At 41.3% G+C, this 22,163-nt stretch overlaps 1 protein-coding gene across 1 annotated transcript; it reads left to right on the top strand.

Annotated features, from left to right (window-relative positions):
* Window positions 1–875: 875 nt before the first annotated feature.
* hddc3 (HD domain containing 3) lies at window positions 876–15,347 on the top strand. Its single transcript, XM_061975034.1, has 4 exons — window positions 876–1,146; window positions 10,171–10,226; window positions 10,313–10,553; window positions 15,145–15,347. The coding sequence occupies exons 1-4, from the start codon at window positions 1,035–1,037 to the stop codon at window positions 15,273–15,275; spliced, it is 540 nt and encodes a 179-aa protein (XP_061831018.1). The 5' UTR covers window positions 876–1,034; the 3' UTR covers window positions 15,276–15,347.
* The last annotated feature ends 6,816 nt before the right edge of the window (window positions 15,348–22,163 follow it).

Here is a 22,163-nt window from a genome sequence, read left to right as displayed (position 1 = left end):
ATTTTCCTTAGCTCAACTTTTGTAAACTCCTTCAGGATATATTGTCTATGAACTGTGCCCGGAAAATATTATTTCACTAAAACTGCCCTCATATATTTGTTGGAATATTTTTCATCACAGAAATGAACATCTACCATGAATTGATTTACGTGGACCCCGACTTAAACAAGTTGAAAAACTTATTCGGGTGTTACCATTTAGTGGTCAATTGTACGGAATGTGTACTGTACTGTGCAATGTACTAATACAAGTTTCAATCAATCAATCAATCAATCTTCAATATTAAGGTTTCTCAGACAAAGGGTGGTATTTGAATATAAAACATCTTGAGTCACCATAGATTTTAAGAATAGAGGTATTGCTTTGGTGATCTTTTGAAACACATTTTTTGAACAACAACATTGATATTTTTTTAATACATTTAATCATACATAAACAAACTGCCACAACTGTCCATAAAATGTCTGACAGCCCAAATACTACAGAGTTGCATTCTTCTAATATATGGATTTTTTTTTTTATTAACTACAATGTTACGGTTATTCCACATAGGTGTGTTGTGTGGAGAGAATTTTTGTTTAAACAATAAATTCCAGAAAAGTAGGGTCTGTTGGTGAAAATCAGGTAATGAGTTGCAACAGAAAATGTATTCCTCCCAATCTCTGGAATATGACATTTGGAATTATATACCATATTGAACACGAGTTCGCAAGATAATGTTTGAACCATTTTAGCTTTAAGACTCCATTCATGACTTTAAAGTCAATCATCTTCGTTGGTTCCTCTTCACTCATATTCTTCTGTTGGACACTTTTGGTCTTTTAGGCTCGCCGTCGGCGCGCAACTAAAGGGGCGTGGCCTACATCTGTGCCGCTGGCAAGGCACCTACAATACTAGTTAGTAGTCCTCACTGTTCAGGTGTTTCATCATCGCCCACTGGAACGACACAAACATAGAACTGGGCCTTCCTGCCTGCTAGTTACACTTCAAAAACTTCGGGCTGTTGTTTGCTCTCACCAAGCTTATTTGACGCTATGAGTTCGGATGTAGTGTCGTTAGTAGAGACAGTTGATTTTGCGGCAAGAAAACACCGAAAGCAGCGTCGCAAAGACGAAGAGGCAACGCCTTACATTAACCACCCAATTGGTAAGTTGACTTAACGATTGTGTTGCATTCAGGGTCCAGGAAACGACTTAAATTAACCACCCAATTGGTAAGTTGACTTAACGATTGTGTTGCATTCAGGGTCCAGGAAACGACTTAAATTAACCACCCAATTGGTAAGTTGACTTAACGATTGTGTTGCATTCAGGGTCCAGGAAACGACTTAAATTAACCACCCAATTAATAAGTTGACTTAAAGATTGTGTTGCATTCAGGGTCCAGGAAACGACTTAAATTAACCACCCAATTGATAAGTTGACTTAAAGAAACATGTTTTATACAGTTTTGGCCTCATTTCGGGTGCGCTGGAGCCTATCCCAGCTGACATTTTATGGATCCCGCATTTCTGTAAAGTTTACTAACATGTTTTATACTGCTTTGGCCTCATTTTGGGTGCGCAGGAGCCTATCCCAGTTGACATTTTATAGGTCACACATGTCTGTAAAGCTTACAAACATGGCAACATGTTTTATATGGATTTGGCCTCATTTCGGGTGCGCTGGAGCCTATCCCAGCTGACATTTTATAGGTCACACATTTCTGTAAAGCTTACTAACATGTTTTATACTGCTTTGGCCTCATTTTGGGTGCGCTGGAGCCTATCCCAGATTACATCTTATAGGTCCCACATTTCTGTAAAGTTTACTAACATATTTTATACGGCTTTGGCCTCATTTTGGGTGCGCTGGAGCCTATCCCAGTTGACATCTTATAGGTCACACATGTCTGTAAAGCTTACAAACATGGCAACATGTTTTATATGGATTTGGCCTCATTTCGGGTCATAGGTGCACTGGAGCCTATCCCAGCTGACATTTTATAGGTCACACATTTCTGTAAAGCTTACTAACATGTTTTATACTGCTTTGGCCTCATTTTGGGTGTGCTGGAACCTATCCCAGCTGACATTTTGTAAGTCACACATTTATGTAAAGCTTACTAACATGTTTTATACTGCTTTGGCCTCATTTTGGGTGTGCTGGAGCCTATCCTAGCTGACATTTTAAAGGTCACGCATGTCTGTAAAGCTTACTAACATGTTTTATACTGCTTTGGCCTCATTTTGGATGTGCTGGAGCCTATCCCAGCTGACATCTTATAGGTCACACATGTCTGTAAAGCTTACTAACATGGCAACATGTTTTATACCGCTTTGGCCTCATTTGGGGTCATAGGTGCACTGGAGCCTATCCCAGCTGACATTTTATAGGTCACACATTTCTGTAAAGCTTACTAACATGTTTTATGCTGCTTTGGCCTCATTTAGGGTGCCCTGGAGCCTATCCCAGATTACATCTTATAGGTCACACATTTATGTAAAGCTTACTAACATGTTTTATACGGCTTTGGCCTCATTTTGGGTGTGCTAGAGCCTATCCCAGCTGACATTTGGTGTCCTGCTGGCCCCACTATGGACTGGACTCTTACTATTATGTTGGATCCACTATGGACTGGACTCTCACAATATTATGTCAGACCCACTCGACATCCATTGCCTTCGGTCTCCTCTAGAGGGGGGGGTTACCCACATTTGCGGTCCTCTCCAAGGTTTCTCATAGTCATTCACATCGACGTCCCACTGGGGTGAGTTTTTCCTTCCCCTTATGTGGGCTTTGTACCGAGGATGTCGTTGTGGCTTGTGCAGCCCTTTGAGACACTTGTGATTTAGGGCTATATAAATAAACATTGATTGATTGATTGATTGTGTTGCATTCAGGGTCCAGGAAACGACTTAAATTAACCACCCAATTGGTAAGCTGATTTAACGATTGTGTTGCATTCAGGGTCCAGGAAACGACTTAAATTAACCACCCAATTGGTAAGTTGATTTAACGATTGTGTTGCATTCAGGGTCCAGGAAACGACAAAGGGTTGAACGAGAGTTCCCGCTAGAATCCTCATGGTGCTTTTGTTGACCAGAGAGGAGATTCTATAGAGAAATCTCGTTCGTTGATTGACCTTTTTGATTACCTTGGTTGCCATTTTATCACAGGAAAGAATGGAACCTATAGGTGACCTCATCTTTCCTGGTGATAACAATGTCACCCACTTTTATAGTGAAGTCATTGACTTTCTTAAGGTTGATGTGGCAATGCATCATTGCCACATCAACACTTATGTGGCAATACCAAGTAAATGCAGTCACATTTACTTGGTATTGTAAGTAAATGTGACTTACAATACATTGTAAGTCACATTTACAATGTATAGGGATCCATCCTATTTGCAAATAGGATGGATTCCGTTTTACCCAAGTGTATGGATAGCTTGTTGTCAGCGAGCCTGGTGCAAGTTCTACAGAGTTCAGCACTGAGGATTTTCTCCACCTGTGACTTGTCCTTGTCTGACACCAGCAGGGCCGAGTCATCCGCAAACAAGAACAATTCACCGTCGCATGCTGATGACATGTCGTGTATGTACATTAGGAACAATAAAGGCCCTGGATATAGGGAACAATGTAAATTACCTACCCACTTGGTACCTGTGTGAAGTTGGTGTAACTATTTTAGTTTTTAAGTTATTAATGTTTTATTATTTTATGTTATTAACATGTAATTATCGTGTTAATAATCATAACTAGACCGCCCAACTATGTCCCATTTGTTTGCTCTTCGTTTGTGCTGCAAATTGTTTTGGTTTAACTCAGTGGTTCTCCAACTTTTTTCACCAAGTACAACCTCAGCAAAGACTTGTCTCTCCCAAGTGCAACCATAATGACCAACAGTTAAATACAGTAGCGTAGTAGGCCCAAGTATTTATTAAAACAAGACACAATTGGTAAGTTGACTTTACTATTGTGTTGCATCTCGGGTCCAAAGAACGACATAAATTAACCACCCAATTTGTAAGTTGACTTATTGATTGTGCTGCATTCAGGGTCCAGGGAACAACTTAAATTAACCACCCAATTGGTAAGTTCGCATAACTATTGTGCTGCATTCAGGATATAGGGAACAATGTAAATTACCTACCCACTTGGTCCCTGTGTGAAGTTGGTCTAACTATTGTAGTTATTAACGTTTTATTATTTTATGTTATTAACATGTAATTAACATGTTAATAATCATACCTAGACCCCCAAACTATGTCAAAATCTCCCCAAACTTGTCCCATTTGTTTGTTCTTCATTTGTGCTGCAAATTATGTTGGTCTAACTCAGTGGTTTTCGAACTGTTTTCACCAAATACCACCTCAGAAAAGACTTGTCTTTCCCAAGTGTAGCCATAATGACCAACAGTTAAATACAGTAGCGTAGTAGGCCTAAGTATTCATTAAAACAAGGCAGAGGTTTTATTAAACAGGTGTATTTAATATGTTGGCCACTCCAACATTACACCCAGTTTGAACAGTAAGACTTTGTTTGAATATAGGAAAATACACGTTAATCAAGTGATTCTTTAGTGTACCACTAGATGGTGCCCGCATATCACTAGTGGTACATGTACTACAGTTTCTATCATTGTTAAGATAACGATTTGTGATTTATCGGTCTGAAGTTGCATTCAGGGTCCAATCTCCCCAAACTTGTTCCAATTATTTGTGCTTCGATTGTGCTGGTAGTTTTTAAGTTAACATTTGATGGTATTAATGTGTTATTAATCATAACTACGCTCCAACTATGTCACCATCTTCCCAAACCTGTTCTATTAGTTTTGTGGTTGTTTGTTCTGCAAAAATGTTTGGTCTAACAGGCCTCAAATTGTAACTTTTTAAGGGCAAGGCAAGTGTTGTCTTAAAGGAGGGCTCATATTTTAGGGCACCAAGGCAAACATTATTTTCTTTCGAGGCAGGGGCTCCAAAGCATGCATATATATATATGTCCGCGGATTATCCGCGGATCGGGCGGATTAAATAAAAAAAAATTAGATTTTATCCGCCGGTCGGGTCGGGTGGTTGAAATAAAAAAAAATTAGATTTTAAATAGATTCAGGCGGGTGGCAGTTAAACCAATTCTGAAATATATATACATAGTTAAATGTTGTTACCCACATACGAAAAACGAGCAGGCACCTGCTGCATATGCCACAACAGAAGAAAAAAAAAAGAGATGGACACTTTTACGGAGCGTAGAAGGGACGCCTCGCCGGGGTCCGGGACCGAGGCCCCTTCCCCCGAGAGGGCCCCACCGGGAGCCGTAGCTGAGGCGATCCGCGAGAAGGGCCCGACGCACGTCCAGGGTCACCACCGCGCCCACCGCACCGACACCCCGCCTCGTCCGCCTTCGCCGCGGCCGGCGTCACGCGCAGCAGGTAAGCAGCTTACCTGCCCGCCACCCCCGTGGCCGGGGGCTCGTAACAGGGGTCACTCCGCGCGCTCCGCCCGCGCAGCTTACCTGCCCGCCACCCCCATTGCCGGGGGCGCGTAACAGGGGTCACTCCGCGCGCAGTGCGCTCACGAAAGGGGTGGGGCTCACCCTGGTTGATATAGACAGCAGCTGGATGGTGGCCATGGAAGTCGGAACCCGCTAAGGAGTGTGTAACAACCCACCTGCCGAATCAACTAGCCCTGAAAATGGATGGCGCTGGAGCGTCGGGCTCATACGCGGCCGTCGCCGGGAGCGAGACGCGCTTGGAGGTGCGCTCAGCGCGGCTCCCATATGATTGCGCACTGGTGTGCGTCTGGGTCGTGACAGCGTGGCACGCGAATGTCTGCACTGCATTGGATCAGTCTCCTTTCTTTAACAGGCAAAAGCTTTATAACCTCACTAATGCCTTGCATCGTCTATATTAGATATATAACAACGGGCGGGTGCGGGCCTGATCAAATGTTACATCGGGTGGATGGCGGATGGTTGATGACTTTCTGATGCGGTTGCGGATGAAATAATTGCCTATCCGCGCATCTCTAATATATATATATATATATATATATATATATATATATATATATATATATATATATATATATATATATATATATATGTATATGGATGGCGTGGAGCGCTACCTGGACACAAGTCGAGGGACTGATCACCCTCGGCTGGGTCGCCCGGGAGAGGGTGTTTGATTAAGACCCGAAACACCCTATGACCCCGGGAGAATCACTGATGATGTGTCCAGGTTGCACCGTAAGGTGTATTATGAAACCGATCCAGTATGGCATCGCCATTGACTTCCAGGAAGAGGCTGGATGACAACCCCGAAAGAGTGGTGACAACTGGAGAGACAGTTGACAGCCCGGAAAGACGGCAACCGGGGTAGGGAGGGGTAGCATCCCAAGCTGTAGCTCCCGCAAGGGAGCACCCATATAACGCTGCAAAAAACCCTGAAGACACATAAGACCAAGATAGACTGCCTGAGGAAACCCGTGGTGCAACGCACAGGGCCAGTACCTTGTACGGCCCTGATGAGACGGAGGAGGACCCAGGCCCGGACACTCCCCACAGTGCCTGGAACCTCTAAGCACCACCGGCGCAACCCCGGGGCAGACCGTCGGAGGGGGGACGCGTGGTGTGGAGCGCTACCTGGACACGAGTCGAGGGACTGATCACCCTCGGCTGGGTCGCCCGGGAGAGGGTGTTTGATTAAGACCCGAAACATCCTATGACCCCGGGAGAATCACTGATGATGTGTCCAGGTTGCACCGTAAGGTGTATTATGAAACCGATCCAGTATGGCATCGCCATTGACTTCCAGGAAGAGGCTGGATGACAACCCCGAAAGAGTGGTGACAACTGGAGAGACAGTTGACAGCCCGGAAAGACGGCAACCAGGGCAGGGAGGGGTAGCATCCCAAGCTGTAGCTCCCGCAAGGGAGCACCCATATAACGCTGCGAAAAACCCTGAAGACACATAAGACCAAGATAGGCTGCCTGAGAAAACCCGTGGTGCAACGCACAGGGCCAGTACCTTGTACGGCCCTGATGAGACGGAGGAGGACCCAGGCCCGGACACTCCCCACAGTGCCTGGAACCTCTAAGCACCAAGGGCGCAACCCCGGGGCAGACCGTCGGAGGGGGGACGCGTGGCGTGGAGCGCTACCTGGACACAAGTCGAGGGACTGATCACCCTCGGCTGGGTCGTCCGGGAGAGGGTGTTTGATTAAGACCCGAAACACCCTATGACCCCGGGAGAATCACTGATGATGTGTCCAGGTTGCACCGTAAGGTGTATTATGAAACCTATATATATATTTATATATATATACAGTATATATATTAAGTCGAGGTTTCTGTGGTTTAGCCGTTATACAGTGCACAATACTAGGGTAGAGCGGAATATACGTTAGGTCAGGAAATTTTATTGAAGTGAGACACTTCAATAAAATCCCCTGAAGAGCAGAGAAACCTGCGAAACAGGCTTGTAGGGATGAAATAGCCTGTGTTTTTTCCTGACCTGACGTATGTTATATATATATATATATATATATATATATATATATATATATATATTCATAAACATATATCTGAAAAAAAATGGGCATAGTGTCCCCTTACGCCCTAAATGGCTGCGCCAATGTTGTTTATACCGATTAAAGTTAATTATGTCTTAAACAATTGAAAATGTAAGAAAAAAAGTAATCTCAGGGTGTTTTTATAAATTTATTCGACGAAACAATTTCGTTACAATTGTCCATTAATAAGTAAAAAGTCAAAGGCGGTCACGGCATGTTCTCGCCGTCAATGCTGGTAAATTTTTTAGGGCATTACGGCAAGTGACAAGAGCGGTCGCGGCACTTGCCGCGGTTGCCGTGGTTCAATTTGAGCCCTGGTCTAACTATCATAGTTTCCAAACCTTCCCCCCGAATTTGCCTGGGATAGGCTTTGGCACCCCCCGCCACCCAGAGAGGGACAAGCGTTAGAAAATGGATGGGACAGGTGGATGGATGGAAGTTATTAACGAGTTATGATTCATAACCAGCTCCATACAACATAATAACTTAAAAAACTATATTACCGGAAGTTAGACCAACAAAAATTTGCAGCACTAATAATTGGAACACGTTTGGGGAGATTTTGAGGGGGGCAACTTCACACAGGTCCACTTGGTAAGTTGTTAGTGTTGCATTTACGCCTGCTCGTAATTTGAACTGTACTACAAAAATCGTTTCCACGGATATCCATCCATCCATCTTCTTCCGCTTATCCGAGGTCGGGTCGCGGGGGAAGCAGCCTAAGCAGGGAAGCCCAGACTTCCCTCTCCCCAGCCACTTTGTCCAGCTCTTCCTGTGGGACCCCGAGGCGTTCCCAGGCCAGCCGGGAGACATAGTTTTCCCAACGTGTCCTGGGTCTTCCCCGCGGCCTACTACCGGTCGGACGTGCCCTAAACAACTCCCTAGGGAGGCGTTCGGGTGGCATCCTGACCAGATGCCCGAACCACCTCATTTGGCTCCTCTCGATGTGGAGGAGCAGCGGCTTTACTTTGAGCTGCCCCCGGATGGCAGAGCTTCTCACCCTATCTCTAAGGGAGAGCCCCGCCACCCGGCGGAGGAAACTCATTTCGGCCGCTTGTACTCGTGATCTTGTCCTTTCGGTCATAACCCAAAGCTCATGACCATAGGTGAGGATGGGAACGTAGATCGACCAGTAAATTGAGAGCTTTGCCTTAGGGGTCAGCTCCTTCTTCACCACAACGGATCGATACAGCGTCCGCATTACTGAAGACGCCGCACCGATCCACCTGTCGATCTCACGATCCACTCTTCCCTCACTCGTGATACAAGACTCCGAGGTACTTGAACTCCTCCACTTGGGGCAAGATCCCCTCCCCAACCCGGAGATGGCACTCCACCCTTTTCCGGGCGAGAACCATGGACTCGGACTTGGAGGTGCTGATTCTCATCCCAGTCGCTTCACACTCAGCTGCGAACCGATCCAGTGAGAGCTGAAGATCCTGGCCAGATGAAGCCATCAGGACCACATCATCTGCAAAAAGCAGAGACCTAATCCTGCAGCCACCAAACCAGATCCCCTTAACGCCTTGACTGCGCCTAGAATTCTGTCCATAAAAGTTATGAACAGAATCGGTGACAAGAATGACAAACACATTTCGGGAGTACATCTGCACCTTAACACAACATAAACACAACAGAACAAATACCCAGAATCCCATGCAGCCCTGACTCTTCCGGGCTACATTATACACTCCTGCTACCACCAAACCCCGCCCCCACCCCAACCCTGCTCCCCCACACATCACCCCCCCACCCCCCACCCTCCGTGCGTCGGTTGATGTGGGCGGGGTTTGGTAGCGGGGGTGTATAATGTAGCCCGGAAAAGTCAGGGCTGCATGGGATTCTGGGTATTTGTTCTGTTGTGTTTATGTTGAGTTACGGTGCAGATGTTCTCCCGAAATGTGTTTGTCATTCTTGTTTGGTGTGGGTTCACAGTGTGGCGCATTATTAGTAAGAGTGTTAAAGTTTATACCGCCACCGTCAGTGTAACCTGTGTGGTTGTTGACCAACTATGCCTTGCTGTCAATTACGTGAGTAAGCAGAAGTCCCATACCACGTGTGGCTGGGCCGGCACGCTGGATGTAGTGGGCGCTAAATGCCGTACCATCACGGCACGTTCGAGAGAAGAGTTGCCTTGAATTTCGTAGTGTGCTGGAAAAATTGGGAGGTTGACAAGTATGACGCTGTCAAGCGCCATTCATACAAAACTCGAAACCCTTGGTTTATACATAGCACAAAGCAAAAAAAAAAACTTTGTATGCAGTGTCATTTCATTTTAAATTTCAAAAGAATTTTGTGGCTCCCATTGATTTCTTTGATTTGTGAAACGGGTCAAAATGGCTTTTTGACTGGTAAAGGTTGCCGACCCCTGGGATAGAGTAACTTCAACCTTGAACTACAACTGAATAAAAATGTCTGACTTGCATAAAACTCTTCGTGTAAACTGCTACCATCTATTGAGATATTTCCCTGTCAGAAACATTCTCCTTTCTGATACTTTTATGATACAATGCATTATGTAATATGTATTCGTTATGTTTTTTATATTAGTCAGTATTAATATAATATGATTACCTCTAATGATATTTCCTCTTATTTGTTTTTACTGTCAAGGAGTTGCAAGGATTCTCAGCCATGAAGGTGGTGTCACAGACATCCAGACTTTGCAAGTACGTTTCAAGCTATTGTAGTCGTGTGTTTTCTCTTTCAAAGATGATATCCCATCACCGGTTTATTTTGTGCATGTGTTCGTCAGGCTGCTCTGCTTCATGACACTTTGGAGGACACAGACACAAAACCCGAAGAGCTGGAAACAAAGTTTGGAGCCATCGTCGCTCACATCGTGCGGGAGGTGACGGACGATAAGAGTCTGTCCAAACAGGAGCGGAAGCGTCTGCAGGTTGAACATGCACCTCATTGCAGCCGCCAGGCCAAACTGGTCAAACTGGCTGACAAACTGTACAATCTGAGGGACCTGAACCGCTGCACACCAGTCGGTAAGTCTCGGTAAAGATTTACACTCATTTCAAGGACTACTTTAATTTGTCTGGTTACAGTGTAATTTTTAAGGGGTCATATTTCCGTATTTTTTCGGACCATAGTGTGCACCGGATTATTAGGCGCATTGCTGCGCATTAAAGGTGTCATATTATGATTTTTTTTCCTACATTTAAAACACTTCCTTGTGGTCTAATGGTGGGTCTTTGGTCAAAATGTTGCATCGATTATGTTTTACAGACCATCATCAAGTCGCTTTCTGACTGTCGCTTCAGGATGCGCCGTTTTGTGGGCGGTCTTATTTACGTGGCTCCACCTCGACAGCGTCTTCTCCCCGCTTTGTTATATCGGTGTAGCGTGCAAAGATGGGAGTCGAAAAAGTGTCAAAAGATGGAGGTAACTGTTTAAATGACTTTCAGACTTTAATTAAATCAACAACAGAGCAGTATGTCCTCATTCGTGGATCACTAGTGCAACAACGCAGGAAATGTGTCCCTTGAAAAACTGTCCGACCGGAACTCTCTCATAACTAAAGTTCCTTGGGTGTATAATGTAAACCCACTACACAGGTAGTTTTTAGCGCTTTCATAGAGTCTACTGACAGATATAAGTTAGAACTTTACGCTACTTTATATTTGAAATGGCAACAGTGGAGGATGAATGCCCCATAACAATAGAGAAAAATAAAAATGGCTGCAAAGGCGTAAGCGCACAAAATTTCAGGATTTATGGAGATACCTAATACACATCAGCAGCTACCAGAAGGTAAGAAAAGTTGGTGATGCACAATATTGCCAAACAAAACGCCAGATAATATGTCTCCTAATAGGTGCCGTTATGCGGTCCTTATACACACACCATAATAATATTTGTATATTTAAGCACAGGACATCAGACTACGGTAGCTGTAATGCGCCGACAATCCATCAAGCTTCATAGCTTACCACAGTCGTAATAAAACGTTTTGACAGATTTTTGAGCGCCGTGTGTAATGTTCTATATTCTCAATGAAACATCAAAGTTTTGGTGTCGCTTGCTATTGCATCTTGCAGTGTACACGTATCTCCTATGTGTGACTGCCATCTACTGGTCACACTGATCTTTACACCATTTGCCAAATGAAATAGATTCGAGGTCGGTAAGCACAATCAGAAATATTCTGTACATTAGGCGCAAATAAGGCGCACTGTCGATTTTTGAGAAAAGGAAAGGATTTTATGTGCGCCTTTTAGTCTGAAAAATACAGTAGGCTAAACCCACTTTTCTTGCCTGTTGGCACCTGTTTTTGTGGACAATATTCCCTCGCCACTTCACCGCCAGTCTTAGTGCATTACAGACTTATTTGAGTTAACAATTTTAAAAACATAAACATGCACTTTATAATTATAACATTTTAACTTATAAATGGTTCCTATTATGCAAAACTAACTTCTCTTAACTGTTTGTACCATTGTTTGTGTATTTGGGATCCCAATAAGTCCCGAAAAGTTAAAATCAAACCTGTAGGAGGCCATCAGCACGTAAATAGGGCCGCCCACAAAACGGTGTATGTCAAAAAGCGGCCTGAAAATGGTCTGTGTTTGACTTATGAAGAGTTAAAGGCCAGATCTTTCTGAAAGATTTACCAAGATATATTTATCACAGGTCACAGTTAAACTTTACAGCGTTGGTCTCATTCTCACAAAAGTCTCCAAAAGCAAGTCCCTGTCAAGAGTGAGCCTTGATCAACAATTATTCGCTCTTTTATAGTCAATAGAGCAAACAAGTCCACAGTGTGAGAGAGTGCATGGCCGAACGAGTCCTCACGAAGGTGGGGATGAGTCCAGGAAACAGTTAGTCAGTCCAAGGCCATCAAGAGACGCTTTGATTGATGCCATCGATAGATAAAAGACATTTGTGTAACTAATTAAAATTATAAAATGTGCAGCTATATAAAATTATTATTACATTATCTGAGACTAGTTCCCCTTTTCTAAGAATTTGAACTGATGGAGGCAAGCTTGAAAAAGTGGTTACACACCGCAGCCTTCTTACAGATTAGAAATAAAACAAAACACCCCTTCTGTCTTCAAAACAAAGACCGTATAATCAGCAGACTCCTTTAAGTGAGTTTAAGTGTATATTTGATATATATTTTAACGATCTGCAAAACAAAATCTATGGAAATTTTTGACCAAGCACCACCATTAGATATTATGTAGACCACAAGACAGTGTTTTAAATGTAGGAGAAAAAAAATGACAATATGACCCCTCTAAAGCCTGGACAGGTAAATGCTTTATTCTGTGATAAAGACTGTTTTATCATTTAAAGGGGCTGGCTGTTTGCAACATTTACACAGATGCCTAGAGGGCGCTAACTTTCCAATGTATTTTACACAGTATGTCCCGCCCTCTTGTAGGACGTAATGACGTAAATACGTACGTATGTACGTAACACGTGCACAAGCATTAGCTTTGGATATTCCATCCATCCATTTTCTACCGCTTGTCCCTTTTGGGGTCGCGGGGAGTGCTGGAGCCTATCTTAGCTGCATTCGGGCAGAAGGCGGGGTACACACTGGACAAGTCGCCACCTCATCACAGAGCTTTGGATATTGTTAACTAATAATATCAATTTGGATAGCTAGCGTTAGTTGTCATTGAATGTATATTCTATCATAACAACATAATGACTGCAAATTGTTTGTTGCTTCTCTTGAACTGACGAGACTGGCTGGGTGAGTGACTGCCATAAACATCATTACATTTTGTATTACATAAACTTAGTAATTGTTAAAAATATAGACAACTGTAAAACAAACATGTGCTGTTAAACCACTCATGGTAACATAAGCGAGCCGATAATGTTCTTGATGTTAATGTTAATAATGTTATTTTGCTTAGAAAAGTTTACCTGTGAGCAAGTTGCAAACAGCCCCTTTAATTAACAATAATATTTTTTGTATTTTTTTTTTTTTGTTTGTTTCCTCAGACCTGCCAACTTTAAAAAATGTAATGAATATGTTCCCGCATACTAAAACAATTAAAGGGAAACTGCACTTTTTTTGGAATTTTGCCCATCGTTCAGAATATGAAAGACATTATGATAATGTGTTTTGTTTTTTTAATGCATTCTAAATAGTAAATAAATGCAATCAAAAGTCAGCTTACAATGGAGCCTATAGGAGCCGCTCTATTCTGCCTATAAAGCCCTTAAAAACATTCCAACACCTCCATTAAGGTTTTATATACATGTAATGTAGTAATGGGTACATTTATGATAACATTTAATATTTGCATATTTTGATAATTTTAAGCATACGTGGCGCATTAATTAAAAAAAAACGCATCACAACGGTTTTTTTTTAACAACATCACTGATTATTACTCACTGCAGACTTCATGAGAGCCAACAAACAAAATAAAACATCACTTACTTTGCTCCGTTGTAAGCAGACTTTTATTTACGTTTATTTACGAGTTAGAATGCATAAAAAAAAATACATCCATCGTCGTGTCTTTCGTAATGATTGTACATGATAGGCAACATTCCAAAAAAAGTGCAGTTCCTCTTTAAAGGATAAAAAGTGGGTCATTGGGATATTTTTTTTCAACAGTGTTCACTCACCATGTCGTGGTTCACTTACTGCAGTCACAGTGCATCACAGATTGACAAAGAAAATACCATTGAGTGTACTGATATATAAATACCCATTAAAGGTGCTGATTGCAACGTCCTCACAGTAACAAGCTAAAAATATCACAAGAACACCACCGGCTAGCTTATGTTACCATTAGTGGTTTAACAGAACACATTTGTTTAACGATTGTCTTTATTTTTAACAATTACGAAGTTTATGTATTACATTTTTTGACCGGTCTGAGGGATAAACGGTAGAAAACGGATGGATGATTGTATCAGAAGGATTAATGTTTACGGCGGTCACTCACCCGGCCTTGTCAACACATACGCCCAGGGAGCGCGTGCACACATACATCAGAATCAGAATAGTTTTTATTGCCATTGTTTGAGAACGGGTTCAGAAACTAGGAATTTTTCTTGGTGCAATCGTGCAACATAAAACACATATAACACAGAATAATACATAAACCGTTCAAGAGAATCAACAAACAATTTGCAGTCATGTTGTTGTTATGATAGAATATACAGGTACATTGGATGACAGCGAACGCTAGCTATCCAAATTTCTATTATTAGCTAACAACACCTAAAGCTAATGCGCATGCATGTGTTGCGTACGTACGTAATTACGCCATTACATACGAGAAGCTGTAAGAAGTCGGGATATACTTTGTAAAATACATTGGAAAGTTGGCGCCCTCTAGGCATCTGTGTAAATGTTGCAAACAGCCCCTTTAAGTTCCATGTTAGAATTACATGGTTTTAGAGTGTATGAACTTTGAAGTGTTTTAAGATAATAGGAAGTGTCCATAAGAATGTGCATATAACGATTTGACATGCATGCAATATTCATAAAAACCATAACCACTGCCAGGTTTTGCATTTAAACAAAAGACAAAATGAACTCAAAAAAAACATTACGGGGCCATTAGATGAAACTTTATATTGTCATGTGTGTGTTGTCAGGTTGGACAGCTGAGCGAGTCCAGCAGTATTTTGTGTGGGCTTCAGAGGTGGTGAAAGGCTTGAAAGGTACCAACTCGGCTCTTGAGGAAAAGCTGGAGGAATTGTTCAAACAGAGAGGAGTGCAGCTGTAAAAGATCCAATGGGAATCACTTTTTGTATCATTTCTAAATGTTTTAATTAAATACACATTTCATATATATATATATTATTGTTTGTAGTTTCATTGAAGCCCCCTAAAGAAAAAGCCAGCTGCTTATTTTGTTTTTTTTCTCTTGCACATTCCGCTCTCATCACTTGAGCACAGAGGTAGAAATGTACAGTATTTTATGGACATGCTTGCAGCCGATCACTCGTGAAAAAACAGGATCATACCATTATGTAAAAGTAGACAGATGGTGTTGCCAATTTATTGACTTTAAAATGCATATTCAGCGAGTATTGACACCCCTCTAGCAACTTTTTTTCTGTTCCTTTTAAAGACCCGCATTTGCAACATGAAAGAGTATTACAAAAATGACAATTTTGGTGCATTCAAAGTATTTGGGTAGCAATAATGAATTGTTTTAAATGTAATGGAGCACTTAATTTATTAGCGTGAAATGCAAGCTTATTTAGTCGCGGCAATGCAACCACTCAGAGTCAAATTCGGAAAGAGTTGTCGATTATTTGAGGTTATCAGTTGATACTTTTGCAAAAAAAAAAATCAGTAAAATGCTGTAAACTAGAGATGTGACGTTCACGAATGAATCGAGTCTTTTGTACGGTTCTTTTAAGTGAGTGATAAGAACCGATTACCAGTTGTGAGCCGCTTGTTTGGGAGCCATTTTTTATGCACATGCAGCTACAGCGTCGGCAATTGCTCACGCTACAAAAAAATGCATCATACTTAAAGGATACTTCACTCGATAGTCATATGCACACACAAACATGTTACATAGAATCCACAAAACTTGCAACAGAGGGGAGGTGAATTGGGGAGGGGAGCTAAGATGGCAGGCTGCTGCTATCTTAAGCACTGCTCAGTCGTCCATCGCCCCTAATGGATTCAAGCAGCGGCAACAAAGGCGTGGGGGTGAGAGGCTCGAAGTGCATATGCCCATTGTCCAGGGTGTAGATGTTGGTTTATGTCAAAATATGTATTTGGGGCAGGCTGCCACAATTACATTGATAAATGGGAAAAATGTAATGTTTATCATAATGTGTTTACATATACAGTATACAGATTAGAGTTGCAACTATTGACTATTTTGAAAGTGGACTAATACACAATTTTAATGGTGCGTCGACTAATTGGACTATGAAGCTTACACCATCGGTTTATAAAATCAGCTAGAGATATTTTTAGGCACGTGCTAACTAACAAAAAACAATAAAGGTGACTACTTAGAATACATTTTTGTCTATTTAAAAGCAAGCTGTAGAAAAACATTAACTGTACCTGTGAATGTCTTATATAGACTACAAAAATAATATAAATAATAATGTAATTGTAGACTCAAATATGGCATTAAAATAATCATCATTCCACCAAAAACGGCACCTTGGTATTTAAACAATATGAAGCTAGTGGACATAAATAGTCTCTAGCTAACTATCTATCTTGCCTAGGAAAGTGGGAGCCCGCACATTCCAGATGTCCGGCATGTCTGCTTTAAATGCTCCTGCATGACCGACATACTGCTATGAAAATCAAGGTCTGCTTTGCAAAATGAGCAAGCTATTTGTGTCTTTGACGTGTTAAGGGAGAAGTGTTCCTATGCTTTCCATGTTTTTGCTTGCAATGTAGTTGCAGTGGCTGCAGCTATGTTTCTCTTATTTATGTTTGTTTCCGCCCAGTAGAACTCGAAGGAATACGACACCGATTATTGACAAATTAATTAATTTTTCAGCAACAAATTTTATTTTGTCGACAATGTTGACTAATTGTTGCACACTCAATAGCCTACAAATGTTTCTGAATGTTAAGACCAAGTGGCGTTATTCCTCTTTTATTTAGGTTATAACCCAACACGCTCCTATAAATAGAAATAAAAGTAAAGAAAAGCTACTGGAGTTGAGTTTATTAAAAGTGTCCACTTATCTTCTCAGCCTTTTCAAATTCAGAACTTAACACAAAGTTAACATGTGGATGTTTTGTTTTAAATATCCCACATTGGATTGCTTTTAGCCTCTTAATTCACCTACAACAGTGGTGTCAAAGTCAAGGAATGAATGATCTATGGCCCCCGGGATATTTGATTGTTAGAACCGGCCCGCAGGCCACAGCCGCCTGCTGCTGTTTTGCACGCACCAATACTCCATCAGTGTTGGAGTTAGGAATTTTCAAAATCAAGTCATAAAAATGGGGTCCCACAGTACATTTTTGGGGTCCCACTTTTTTGTAAGCGTTTTGAAAACAAATGATAAATGTATGCATTATCCTGTTATATCTCACATTCTAAATTGTGTTTTGGAAAAAGGTTGTCACAAACTTGACTTAAGTCATTAAAAAAATAGTACAAAAGAAAACACATTTTTATGCATATGTAAATGTATTCAGTTACCGGTATAAACATTCATTCACTTTCTTCTTTCCTTCATGGATTTAAACTTTACCGCTGCCGGTATTTTTTTCTATATTTTTATTGTAATATTTTCAGAATGTGTTGTTCTATTTTTGGCCAAAGTAAAACAAAGAAAACAATCTGAAGTTGTCTTTATTTTGTACTTTTAATGCCATGATTTTAATAGTCTGGCCCGCGTGTGCACAGATTTTCCTCCATGCGGCCCCTGAGCTAAAATTAGTTTGACACACCTGGCCTACAAAATGAATCCCTACATGAGTTTGGATACCCCTGCTCTAAAGTAAAACCTGAATTGTATTTGCTCCCCTGGCGTTAGTGGTGTCTTGCTGTTATACACACAGTGCCGGCCCGTGACATAAACACTCTATGTATGTTGTTGATCAGGCCCACAACCTCTAGGATGGTATGGAGGTGATTGAGGGACTTTTTTCTCTTTTTTTTAAAAAATCCGTCAGTTATAAAATATGATGGTGATGGTAGGTTTAGGGTTGGCTGGGGACCCATCAAGAGTTTAATAATACAAATAAGTATTATTAAAGACTAAATCTTGTTTAGAGCAACACTTGGAAGAAGTCAAAAGACAGTTAAACAATGTTTTACAGCAAGTTCCTGTCCAACAGTCCAATGATGACGTCTCTACCTCCAGTCTTAGCTCTGGTGTTCTCTTTCCTCACGCTGCTGACATTTTGCAGCTTGTGCTCTTGAAATCAGCTCCAACGTGACGTCCTACGATGCGGCCGAGGAATCAAGCGCAACCTTCACTGCAAGTATGCATTTTCTTCTGTCGACATGCACGGCATAGAGGTCCATGGCATATAGTGGTCCATGTTGACATCAAACAGACAACAACAGGTATTGTTATTGGGTTTACTGGGGGCCAGCTGTATAACGAATTGTAACAAACACTCACTTAACAGCTACAGCAGAGGCCGTGCTTTTGCGGAATCCTGCATCAGCCACCAGTGATGACAATAGAGCGACAGAAAGGGCTGTGACGACCGCGTTCATGAGCATTGGAGATACAGCTACAGCTGTGGCTGTGACAACCGCCGGGCTTTTGCCAGCTGTTGTCTGTGTTCTTGTCATTTGGTATTAGCACAGAAGAAATTGTGCACAGCAAGTTCAATTATGTTCAGTTCCGATTCAGTTTATTTCGAACATGCATACAATATAATAACAATGTTATGTATCACACATTTCCAGTTGTTTCATTACAGCACGTCCGAAAAGGAGTAGGAAGATGCAGAGCTTATTTAATCTAATACCCATTTTAATATCATTGCAGTTTTATCCCATTTCTTTGTTCTCTGTTTGTAACAGAACAGTGAATAAATAATATACCATAAGTAAGTAAATATTTGATACATAAATAATTATCTCTCTTTTTAAAAAAAAGGTTGAAGATGTTTAACTTAATTGTTCTTCTTAGTGCTTTGTAAACACTTATAGTTTGACAAGTTTTTAAAACTGATTCATATTAGTAAATTGTTTGATTTGTGTGCTTAATCCATTCCTAAATTTAATTTCACATACTGATATGCTAAAGGTTTTAAGTGTTGTACGTGCATACAAATGTTTTAAATTAAATTTCTCTCTAAGGTTATTTTGCTTCTCTTTTGTTGAGAAGAATTGTTGCAAAATTTTGGGTAGCAGGTTATAGTTTGCCTTGTACATAGCTGTTTGCAAATGCACCAAGTCGATGAATTTCAATAATTTTGATTCAATAAATAAAGGGTATGTACTGTATGTCCTCTATATGTATGTATTATTCTAATTGATCTTTTTTGTAACACTGTTAGTAAATGAAGTGCACATTTGTAGTTGTTTCCCCATATTTCTACACAATAACTCAGATATGGTAACACTAGCGAGCAGTAGAGAAAATTGAGTGATTTTTGGTACAAAACATATTTTGCTTTATTCATTATTGACGTGTTTCTTGCTACTTTATGTTGTGGGGCGGTATAGCTCGGTTGGTAGAGCGGCCGTGCCAGCAACTTGAGGGTTGCAGGTTCGATCCCCGCTTCCGCCATCCTAGTCACTGCCGTCGTGTCCTTGGGCAAGACACTTTACCCACCTGCTCCCAGTGCCACCCACACTGGTTTAAATGTAACTTAGATATTGGGTTTCACAATGTAAAGCGCTTTGAGTCACTTGAGAAAAAGCGCTATATAAATGTAATTCACTTCACTACATTTTTTACATGAGGTTTCCAGGAAAGTGGAGACTTATCCTTCTTTGTGGATTTCCCCAAAGACAGACAGACATGCCTTCAGATGAGGTGAGCGACACGTTTTTGACATGCAACATATGACGTGTCCACCATTATGGTCGAATGATTAAATGTTTGTCCCTACAGGTGGCCCTTCATCCATTTTCTATACTGTTTGTGATGTAACATCATTTGAAGAAAATTAGTTTTTGAGCTCATCACCTCCCTCTTTAGTTTGCATTGTAATCGCATCTATTCTAACTCCTCCAACCCATGGACTCTGTTCAGCACAATAAACCAGCTCCACGCCATCCTGCACTACCTTACGACATACTTCACAACCATCACAGCCCCTTGGCCCCCACCAACACCTTTAATGATACATTACCTGAAACACATTTCCTACTGATGTACCAATCTGATATAATTAATCTCATAAATAAAACCAAAAACTCCACTTGTGTACTTCATCCTATTCCCACATCTCTTGTAAAAGATTGCCTCCCGTCCATCACCCGCACCGATTTGTGATATAATTAACTCCTACCTCACCTACGGTTTTGTTCCCCCCTCGTTCAAAACTGCCTTAATCAGACCCATCCTCAAAAAGCCTGGACTTGACAGTAAAACCATGCAACTTCTGGCCCAAATCCAACCTCCTTTTTTCTGTCAGTAATATTGGAATGGCAGTGGCAAGCCACATAAAAATTCTCCTTAACATCATCAATCTCCCTGATCCATTTCAGTCCGGTTTCCGTTCCCACCACAGCACTAAAACAGCCTTCAGTAAAGTCACAACCTCTTCCTCGCATCTGACTCATACCTCCTCAATCGCCTCATTCTTCTGAATTCCACCACAGCTTTTGACACCATAAATCGCTCCGTCCTGCACTCTTCTACAATAAATCATACCTGACTGACAGACAGCAGTACATTTCCATCAATAACTGCTAGTCATCCATCACGCCCTGTCCCAAGGTTCGGTACTTGGCCCTCTCTTCTTCACACTGTTCATACCCCCCCTTGGACAAATCATTTGTCAACGCATGGCCTTAACTATCACTGCTATGCTGATGATACACAAATCGACACTTCAAACCGGTCCATCACTCCTGCCATCCACACTACTATCACCAACTGCCTCACTGACATAAACATCAGGATGAACAAAACCTTTCCCAAACGGAACTACAGCAAAACAGATCTCAGAATTTTTGGTCCAAAATATCTCACCAATTCTGTCAAAGATTTCAACATATCCTTAAACAGCCTCACCCTGTTCCCCACCACGTACATCCAGAACCTCCAGACCAAATTTTCTGGATGTTGGACAATAACTTTTCATTTAAAGCTAATGTCAAACACATTACTAAAACAACCTACCGTACGTACTCCTTAGGAATATCGCCTGGCTACGACCCATCCTCTCCTTCTGTACCGCTAAAACACTTATTCATGCATTCATCGCCTCCAGACAGGATTACTGCAACAGCATTCTTTATGGTTCATCTTCCAAAGTCCTCCATACACTTCAACTCATCCAAAACTCTGCTGCACTCCTCCTCACTAGTTCTCATCGCCAAGACCACATCACCCAGTTTTTTACTGAGTTTAGTTTTGCAACTAAAAGTTTGATTTGATATATATATATATATATATATATATATATATATATATATATATATATATATATATATATATATATATATATATATATATATTTAATATCAAACCCCATTTCCATATGAGTTGGGAAATTGTGTTAGATGTAAATATAAACGGAATACAATGATTTGCAAATCATTTTCAAGCCATATTCAGTTGAATATGCTACAAAGACAACATATTTGATGTTCAAACTGATAAAGATTTTTTTTTTGCAAATAATCATTAACTTTAGAATTTGATGCCAGCAACACGTGACAAAGAAGTTGGGAAAGGTGGCAATAAATACTGATAAAGTTGAAGAATGCTCATCAAACACTTATTTGGAACATCCCACAGGTGAACAGGCTAATTGGGAACAGGTGGGTGCCATGATTGGGTATAAAAGTAGGTTCCATGAAATGCTCAGTCATTCACAAACAAGGATGGGGCGAGGGTCACCACTTTGTCAACAAATGCGTGAGCAAATTGTTGAACAGTTTAAGAAAAACATTTCTCAACCAGCTATTGCAAGGAATTTAGGGATTTCACCATCTACGGTCCGTAATATCATCAAAGGGTTCAGAGAATCTGGAGAA

This window comes from Nerophis lumbriciformis, linkage group LG15 (assembly GCF_033978685.3).
Source record: "Nerophis lumbriciformis linkage group LG15, RoL_Nlum_v2.1, whole genome shotgun sequence".
Classification (NCBI taxonomy): Eukaryota; Metazoa; Chordata; class Actinopteri; order Syngnathiformes; family Syngnathidae; genus Nerophis; species Nerophis lumbriciformis.
Note: the sequence above shows the minus strand (reverse complement) of the source record. Positions and strands in the feature narration are given on the sequence as shown.